Source organism: Brassica napus, chromosome C9 (genome assembly GCF_020379485.1).
Source record: "Brassica napus cultivar Da-Ae chromosome C9, Da-Ae, whole genome shotgun sequence".
Lineage (NCBI taxonomy): Eukaryota > Viridiplantae > Streptophyta > Magnoliopsida > Brassicales > Brassicaceae > Brassica > Brassica napus.
Genome location: NC_063452.1, coordinates 58,041,058 through 58,051,124, shown reverse-complemented (window position 1 = coordinate 58,051,124; position 10,067 = coordinate 58,041,058). Strand labels below are relative to the sequence as shown.

The 10,067-nt window shown below is 34.4% G+C and overlaps 1 protein-coding gene across 1 annotated transcript; it reads left to right on the top strand.

The window, feature by feature from the left end:
• Nucleotides 1-2,463: 2,463 nt before the first annotated feature.
• On the top strand, nt 2,464-8,024 carry LOC106385980 (plant cysteine oxidase 1-like). The gene is made up of 5 exons (XM_022710941.2): nt 2,464-2,917; nt 2,997-3,124; nt 3,208-3,337; nt 7,388-7,615; nt 7,756-8,024. Exons 1-5 carry the CDS (start codon nt 2,761-2,763, stop codon nt 7,881-7,883), a joined length of 771 nt encoding a protein of 256 aa, XP_022566662.1. The 5' UTR covers nt 2,464-2,760; the 3' UTR covers nt 7,884-8,024.
• The last annotated feature ends 2,043 nt before the right edge of the window (nt 8,025-10,067 follow it).

Genomic DNA, 10,067 nt, shown 5'->3' with positions numbered 1-10,067 from the left:
CCGGGTTGTTATGGGCTTCAATCTTCATTGTCTTTTATTTTAATTGAATTCAATCTTAGTAGGGTTATTCATCGTTGTATTTTAATGGATTTGAAAATCCAAACTAAATCTAGTGTTATTGGTTCTATGATTTTCAAATCTGTATTAAAATCATGTGTTATTGGTTTAATGATTCATAAATTCTATATCAAATCAAGTGTTATTCAATCGTACGGATTTACTAATATATTTGATTTAATAATGGATTTGAATGGATTTTTTTGAATTTTTTTGTCAAAAATACCAGACTCAAATTCGAGAGAAAACCTCCGGATTTGCATATTTTACTTGGATTTATAAATACTATATGGATTTCTAAATCAATCAAAATATATAAACCAATAACACCTCCTTAATTGTCAGAGTAGGCCTGGGCGTTCGGGCCTTCGGATCAGGTTCGGGCCGGTTCCTTTCGGATTCTGGTCTTTCGGGTCCTAAATATTTAGAACCAATAGGTACTTAGAAATTTTCGGTTCGGGTTCGGATCGGTTCTTTTTGGGTCCGGGTCGGGTTCGGGTATTTAGGATTTGAAAAAGACACGACATACCCAATTCCATCAAATTTAGTTGATATTTGTCATATATATCTAAAATTTTACAAAATAACTTAAATGAAACTATTAATAATTAAAATAAAATATTTTAGAACTCTAAATTTTACATTTTAAAGCTTCATATTACTTAAAAAATATAACAAAATAATAACATATATTGTTAACAAAAGATATTTCAACTAAATCATAAAATAATATATATAAAATAGAACACAAAAACATCATAGTCTTAGATATACATGTTTTTAAATCGGGTACAAATCGGTTCTTATCGGGTCGGATCTATTCGGATCGGATCTATTTGGGTCGGTACTTTTCGGTTCCGGGTCTATTCGGGTAAAAAAAATTTAGACCCAAAAGGTACTTGTAAACTTTCGGCCCAGATCCGGGTCGGATATTTTTGGATCGGTTCTGGTTCAGGTTTTCGGATCCAGGTTAAAATGCTCAGGCCTATGTCAGAGACTAAAAAGTCTCGAATATAAATGATAATGTATATTGGCTAATAATATATTGACAAAGATATGGTGTGATGCTAAAAATAGCCAATATATCATATGAAACAGAAGTATATAATAATAATAACAATAACAATAACAATAACAATAACAATAACAAGAAAACAAAGATTCCTAGTACTCTCTACTTGCAATGCATACTCGTAAAAGAAAGATTTGAGGGGCAACCCCGACATTTCCTCAAAATAAACACATACCAATGCTTTCAATTAAAGCAACTATACGATTTGGAAAAAGGTTCAAACTTAATACTTTTTTTTGGTACAATGTGTTGAATGTACCCAATTAACGTCTAAATTAGCTGAATGCACATGATTATGGATAACCCAAAAATGAGTAATTTTTTGATACTGTGCGGACAAAAATGCCCTCATGTTTTATCGAAAACATGTAACTTTAGATCTATCAGCTAAATATTTACATAGCAGGTAACAATCTACATACCAACTAACATATCAGCTAATAATTTCAGTATCATCTAACAATCTATGTATCAAACAAATGTATCGACTAACAAATCATATATCGGTTAATGAAACTATTAACAATTAATTAGTTATCTATCAAATAGCCCCAAATCTATTTGTAACATCTAACACTCCATGTATCGATTAAAAATCCAATAAAGTCTAAATAATAGTACAAAAGTAATAAAATACCTACTAACATATATATTATCTAAAAGTTGATTGTGATTCAAAATTGGAAACATTGGAATTAGGGTGAGATAATAAGATTAACATTATGGGTGTCAAAAGAATCAGAATAAAAAAATAAAGATTTGTGTTGAATTAGAAGATGATTTGAAAAACATGTACGAGAGATAAAGAAATTAGAACACAGAAAAGAGAAAAGAGAGAGAGATAGAGATAAGGGTATTATAGTCATAAAAAATATTTAAAAAATAAGAGTATATACCAAATTATATGGGTTTTTGGTGTATTCACACCAATTTCTCTTTTTTTTTCGTTCAACGGTTCAAACTTAATACTATATATGGTTTTTACAGGGATCCCAGGTATATTTTTTGTCAACGGTTTCATTTCATATCCAACTCAAAATAGAGTATTTGAAGCTTGCTTACATACGACACCAATGTCGCAAGTGAAAAATAGTCATTTTTACAAGAATTAATTTATAAAACTGAATGTGCGGTTTAGAATAACCGGGTTTAAACCGAAGAAACAGAGGAAGCAAGTAGCATGTAATTTTTTTTTGGTTCACCAAGTAGCAAGTAATATATAGTTTCATTTTGTTATGTGTGTTTATTTCCATATTTGCCCCTTTGCAAAGACCGAAACGGATAAAAAGAAAAGAATCCGCTGTTTAAAAATATGAAGACAGCCCATAGGAAAATGGCCCCTGGTTTTGTGTAACGATAATTGTTCTCTCTCCCCTTTTTTATATCTCATTCTGTCTTCTCAATCCATTTCATGATATAGGTTCTGAGTTTGATCCCGTGACAAAGTCTCTGTCTTTTGTTGGTTGGTGGGTTTTTTGAGGTTCATGGGGTTTGAAATGAAACAAGAGAAAGACGTTTTGGGATTGATCCAGAGTAAGAATCAAGGTAAGGCTAGCAGCTCTAACCCTAGTTCTGTTAAGTCGCCTCATAATTAAATCAAGAAGAAGAATAACAATAATAAGAAGAAGAAGATGGTGATGGCATGGCGCCGTAAGAAGGCTGATTCTCCGGCGGAAGGGATAACTGCGGTTCGGCGGCTGTTGCTTACTTGTAAGGAAGTGTTCTCCACTGGCGGTCCTGGAGTTGTTCCGTCTGAAGATAAAATTCAACAGCTACGAGGAGTTCTTGGTATTAACTTCTTGATTCAAATATCTTGTTCTTCTTGGTTTTCCATAAAAGTTTAGATTTTTGATAATATAAAATACAGACAATATGAAACCAGAGGATGTCGGATTAGCTCCGACCATGCCGTTTTTCCGACCAATCCCCGGACCGAGAAATAGGTCTTCACCACGGATAACGTACCTGCCTCTACACGAGTGTGAACAATTTTCGGTAACTTCACTAAATACACTCTCTCTCACTTGTGTTGTCTCTTGCTTGTGATATAAGTAACCATGGTTAGGGTTTTATCGCAGATTGAGATTTTCTGTTTGCCGCCTTCTGGTGTCATTCCTCTTCATAACCATCCAGGGATGACAGTTTTTAGCAAGCTTCTCTTTGGTACAATGCACATCAAGTCGTATGATTGGGTGGTTGATGCTCCATGTAAGCTTACTTGCATTTCAAGAAAAATTATAAGCTATAAAACCTTTTGGTTATTAGTATCTTACAATAAGTCTTTGGTAGGGTTCTTAGATGTTCTAACGTAGTCACTTTTAACTATTTATCTCAAAGATATAATCCCAGTTTAGTAAAAGATTATAGGCAAGGATTAGAGCAATACTGATAATGCAGGTGTTCAACTTTTTATTCGTTTTCAACTCAAACGTAAAAACCAACTGTCAATTTCATGTACCTTAAAAGTTATTATAGATCTTATGTCAGTGCTGATGTATGCTGATTCGTATGGCTGATCTCACTTTAGGACCGACCACATACTCTATGTACGTCAGATCTTCCTACTTGTGTGGTGTGTCAACAATTTGGGATTGGTCCCTAAGGAAATAAGATTCTATGTCCCTCTGGTGATATAATTGAGTGTCGGAATGTACCCTATTCTATAGTTGCTGAATGATATACAGTTTGTTTTTTTTTCATTTTCACGTTTTTAATTATTAGTACACATATTCATTTGTTGATTTTTTTTTCTTGCTACTTCTTTTGATATCATATATGGTATAATATCAAATTTTAGTTTTTTATTTTTATTTTTGATAGAAATTTTGAATAATCTATATTATATGTGATGAAATAGAATTTTTTTTAATGGTGTCGTGACAATTACTAAGCGAATATAACATCTATCATATACTCAAGCATACAAAGATGTATTGTAACAACCAACCTTTAGTTTGGATTTTGGGTAAAAATTTGTGTTCCACGTGAGATTGGCACATTTATTGAACCTAGAAAGGAATTCTTATATTGATCAAAGAGTAATATAAGGATTTTAAATCATAATTCACTACGTAACTTAACTTAAATAACCCCTTATTAAAAAAAAATTCATTTGCACCAAAACGTAAACCTCAAAGCCATATTTGATTGCATCCAAACATCAAAAATGGAGAATCTACCGTAATAAGGAGTATAGTCTGAAACATAAAATTTAAAGAAGGCAAAGTCTAAAATGAAAACTATGAAGCAGGAAATGACTTAAGATATATTAGTCACTCTTAGCACGTTTAGTTTCCTGTGATTCAAGACAGCTAGAAGCATTTCTAATCCTCTCATCTGCTGGATCTTCAATGGCGTTTTGTGGAGCTGGTGCTGGGAGTACCTTTGTGACAGTGATGGTTTGAGTCTTGCCAGTGAGGTTATGCTGAGAGACTTTGACAACAAACTTGTGTGTCTGTCCAATGGTATCCATGAGAGTTTATTGAACCGGGACAGTTTGATCAGCTCCCACGTCCTCGTTTAACTGACATTCAAGTAAAGCACTTGTGTGAGAACATAGACTGAGCTGGTGGATAAAAATGTTTGAAATTACCTCAAAGTATCTTGCAACTAACTCTGAAACATGCTTGTCGGTCAACTCACGACCAACATCACCAAGAAGGACAAACACCGCCTGCTCACTCTTGTCATAAACAGAGATCTTAGTTAAGTACCTGCCAAGAAAGAAAATTAGTAAAGATTGATGATAATAGATGGATGTAATGAAGCTAACAACTCTTACTGTGGAACTCCCACGACCTCAGATTTGGCACACTTTTTGTTCGTACAAACCAGTGAGGTAGGCCCTTTGGTTGCCTTTGTGTTACACCCACCACAAGAAATATAATACCATGGGGAACCATGGAGTACATCATCGATAGTGGCTGTACACTCAAATCAAGCAACCTATGACAGTGTTAAAAGAAATTTCTTAAGTACCCAAGCATATCGTATTAAATGGAAAGACATAGCAAACATTGTACCTTAGCAGTTTCTTGCTTGATGTAGGAGAAGAGTTCACCTAGAGTCACTGTCTCAGGCTTAGTGACTACATCTATATTTGTTCTAGGGCCCCTCTTACAAAAAGGGCAGGTATACCTTCTCCTTCAGACTAAGATTGCAGCAGGAAAAAAAATGTTACGTCGGACAGTAAAAACAAAACTTGTCAATTAAATAGAAACAAAGATAATTTATAACCTGAGCTATAACTTCATTGATAAGCTTCTCTGCTTTCTCAATAGAAGCAAGATTCCCAATTATCTCCACCGGTCTTAGTGCTAAACTTAGATCAGCCTCTGCATCCTTCCAAATTTAGATTTTGACACCAGAACTGAGCTGAAGATTCCTTACTATCTCCCCACCTTTACCAATAAACTTGCCAACCTGTGAAGTATGTGGAGAAAATAAATAAGTGGATATATAACCCCGTAAGATTCATTCACACAAGAGTCAAAAGAGAAAACTATACTGAACAACCTTTAAACTCGGGACTTCTATCTTGCGAGTTGTGGAATGGGTATCACCAACCTCCTTATGAGAACTGCCCCCATTAACGTCTTTACTTCTGTCGCCACCCTCTTCAAGAGAACCACCGCCGTCGGCTTCCTTAGATTACATAACAAACAGATGGAGACACGAGCCAAGACGTTGATGATGAGGATGGGAATGCTGCGGCGTCTCCTTGAAACATCTCATTAAACAGATCTTGTACCTGTTCAAAACTGTCCCCTGAATTATCCTCATGCCAAAATCAACATCTCAAATATCAAACAATCAGTCATGTCTAATAATAAACCAAAGGGAAAAACTAATGCAGAGTCTTACACTATGCATAGATTCATCATGGCCGCCATCTCGTTCAAGAAATCTCCCATTCCTTGTAAACCAAAAATGATTCATCACCACATAGTTCATAAAGAAGACATGTCAAGAAATATTGTACTATCTTTTAGCAAAAAGAAAAAAATTAAGAATTTACGCTTTGGTCAGCTTTATCATCATCACTATTATAAGCTCCAACATACACGAACCTCTTGTTGGAGTCAGACGAAGCTATGTTCCCACAACAAATAGAAAAAAAAAACCTTAATCAGACACATAAACAATATTTTTATAATAAAAAAATACACATATCAAGGAAATAACAGAAGATCCTCTGTATCGAATAATAAACTCCCATTTGTTTCCGTGATAAAATAATTTAGAAGACAAAGATGAAGAAAAAGAAAGTATAAACCTCTTGGATAACCTGGAAATTTCTTCTTTACTTCATCTACACAGTTTCTTCTACAAATTTAGACAGAAGAGACATATGAGGCAGAGCTAGACAATCGATTAAGATGGGGGAGATGTAGAGTTAGCAGTAGATTCACTGCTCCATGGAAACCAAAATGGCTATTTATGTTTCTCAGAGGAAACTGAACCGATTAAGAGATGAAGATAACCAAAAAACAGGCTTGGCATCGAAGAGGATGATAATGTTTGATCGGTACGGCGTAAGAGACACTGGATTGGCTGGTATGTTTGATCGGCTCAGCGGAGGAAGCTCTGTCAGTTCCGTTTGATTGCTTCGAGATAAAACCGCCGGAAACAGTGGAATTGCGGTTGGAATTCATCGCAAATTTCGATTGTGATAGTGTAGACTATCTTGAGCAAGATAGAGATATAAAGAAAATCAGAGGGAGAGATGCGAAAAGAACCCATAAATGATGGATTCATTGCACATAGATGGAGTGGAGTCGATTGATCGACTTTCCGTTGAGAAGATGAATCGTCCAAGAACGAAGAGAAGAAACAGAGAAGGTATCGTGGGAGAGAAAGCTTGTTACGGTTTCCAGAGGATGGGCTAACTGGGTCTGAAAACTGAACAAAAAAAATTAAAAAATCGAAGTCCAAAATATCCAATCCCATCGGTGACATGGTGAAAACCAGCGATCCTATTGGTCGATTTTCTAGTCCGACGTGGAAGACCTCCCTGATGAGGATATTCTCCTTTTAGTTATTGTATGATCTGGAAAACTCTATTTAGTTAAAGTCTTTTTTCTGAATGTGATAATTAGAGTATTCCGATAGCTACTATTCATATACAAGTTAGTTTTTGTCGTCCATAATATTATTTTGTTTACCAAATTCTGCAATGTTACCCATCAAAGCATCAATAATCTATGATCTATACCTTATCATAATGTAAACTGAAAATCACTTTTTATTTTATCTCAGTCGCAGTGAGAGATCCGAAAACGCGGCTGGCAAAATTGAAGATGGACTCAACGTTAACCGCACCATGCAACGCCTCCATCTTGTACCCCGAAGATGGCGGGAACATGCATCGGTTCACAGCGGAAACAGCGTGTGCGGTTCTAGATGTGCTTGGCCCTCCTTACAGCAATCTAGAAGGCAGGCATTGCACTTATTTCCTAGAATTCCCTTTGGATAAGTTCTCATCAGGTCAGCTTCTTATACTTAATGAAACAACAGCTTTAACTAGTTGCATGTAATTGGGCTTTTTTTTTTTTTTTTTTTTTTTTTTTTTGTCACAAGCATGTAATTGGGCTAGATAGATAAAAAAAGATTTATATGGCTTTCAGAGGAAGACGACGTTTTGAGAGGTCAAGTGGAGAGAGAATGTCATGCCTGGCTGCAAGAAAGAGATGATAATCCAGAGGATCGTAACGTAGTTGGAGCATTATACGGAGGTCCAAAGGTTGAGGACTGAGGGTTTTTTATCCATTGCATTTCGAATTGTTTTTTTTTCCCTTTTAAATTTCGGCTTCTTAGTTTAAATATTCTTCTTTGTACATAAAGGAAAGGAAAGGTAAACATGAAAAAGAAAAGATCATTACTGTTTTAGCTTAAATCTTCGGTCTCTGTTCAAGTTTTTTTTCTTTCTGATAGTAACCAAAATAAAATAGACTTGATCTGAATCAGCTTTTAGTATATTATGATACTGTTTGGATTTTGTTTTTTACTTTAAATTTTCATTGTTTTTTTTTTCTTTCTTTTTGATTCATTTGGATCTGATCTCGATATATTTTAAGATAGAAAAACCGATTAAACCTAAAATGTAAAAACAATATGTTATGCAAATTGAATGAAATGAATATAAACGAGTTGAATAATGATAGTGAGAGATTTTTTTTTTGTTCCACTGGTTCCTCTCCTATAAAGAATGACTAGAGGAATCATTACCGGGTTTACTGATTTTTCAACAAATACAATATATCTGTAAATGGCGTAATTTTTTTTTGCTGAAGCCAACGAGAACCACTGTAATTTATTTCTGTACACAGTCAACTATTTGCAACATAGACCAATTTCCAAACTGCTGCAAAAAAAACTGAAAATAATTCAAACGCTTTTAAAAAAATAATAATAATAATTCTGAACGTTCCATTGTTTTATTAGGTTTGGAATGTTGCCCTAGTAAAGAGAAGTACTCAGTACTTCGATATATTCCATAAGATACTCTAGCAACTTGAAATGTATAAATTAGTTAATACTAGTTTCTTTAGCCCGGGTTATTTATTTATAAACCGCTTGCTATTTAATTTTAAGGAAAGATTTCGATTTAATGTGAATATACCATCTTTTTGTTGGTTGAATGTTACATATAACTTTTTCTTGAATTTTGTTATGTAACAAAAATATTTTTTTTTAGTTTTCTAAAATACCAAAACTAAGTTTAGAATACATGAATAGTCCAGATGATGTTGAGAAGTTGTTATTAGTTATATTTCTTCTATTATTATCTCATGAGCTGTAGATGGAGGTTTAGCTCTAACTCAGTTAGACCTAAAATGGAGTAACTTCTTTGTTGTTGATTTTTTTTTTCTTGCTACTTCTTTTGATATCATATATGGTATAATATCAAATTTTAGTTTTTTATTTTTATTTATGATAGAAATTTTGAATAATCTATATTATATGTGATGAAATAGAATTTTTTTTAATGGTGTCGTGACAGTTACTAAGCGAATATAACATCTATCATATACTCAAGCATACAAAGATGTATTGTAACAACCAGCCTTTAGTTTGGATTTTGGGTAAAAATTTGTGTTCCGAGATTGGCACATTTATTGAACCTAGAAAGGAATTCTTATATTGATCAAAGAGTAATATAAGGATTTTAAATCATAATTCACTACGTAACTTAACTTAAATAACCCCTTATTAAAAAAAACTCATTTGCACCAAAACGGAAACCTCAAAGCCATATTTGATTGCATCCAAACATCAAAAATGGAGAATCTACCATAATAAGGAGTATAGTCTGAAACATAAAATTTAAAGAAGGCAAAGTCTGAAATGAAAACTACAAAGCAGGCAATGACTTAAGATGTATTAGCCACTCTTAGCACGTTTAGCTTCCTGTGATTCAAGACAGCCAGAAGCCTTTCTAATCCTCTCATCTGCTGGATCTTCAATGGCGTTTTGTGGAGCTGGTGCTGGGAGTACCTTTGTGACAGTGATGGTTTGAGTCTTGCCAGTGAGGTTATGCTGAGAGACTTTGACAACAAACTTGTGTGTCTGTCCAATGGTATCCATGAGAGTTTGTTGAACCGGGACAGTTTGATCAGCTCCCACGTCCTCGTTTAACTGACATTCAAGTAAAACACTTGTGTGAGAACATAGACTGAGCTGGTGGATAAAAATGTTTGAAATTACCTCAAAGTATCTTGCAACTAACTCTGAAACATGCTTGCCGGTCAACTCACGACCAGCATCACCAAGAAGGACAAACACCGCCTGATCACTCTTGTCATAAACAGAGATCTTAGTTAAGTACCTGCTAAAAAAGGAAATTAGTAAAGATTGATGATAATAGATGGATGTAATGAAGCTAACAACTCTTACTGTGGAACTCCCACGACCTCAGATTTGGCACACTTTTTGTTCG

Bases quoted from the DNA above. Each gene is read 5' to 3' on its own strand.
- LOC106385980 (XM_022710941.2), top strand. From the start codon at position 2,761: ATGGTGATGGCATGGCGCCGTAAGAAGGCTGATTCTCCGGCGGAAGGG. The intron at 3,125-3,207 runs GTAACTTCACTA...GTTTTATCGCAG, and splicing joins ACGAGTGTGAACAATTTTCG to ATTGAGATTTTCTGTTTGCC. The intron at 3,338-7,387 runs GTAAGCTTACTT...ATTTTATCTCAG, and splicing joins TTGGGTGGTTGATGCTCCAT to TCGCAGTGAGAGATCCGAAA.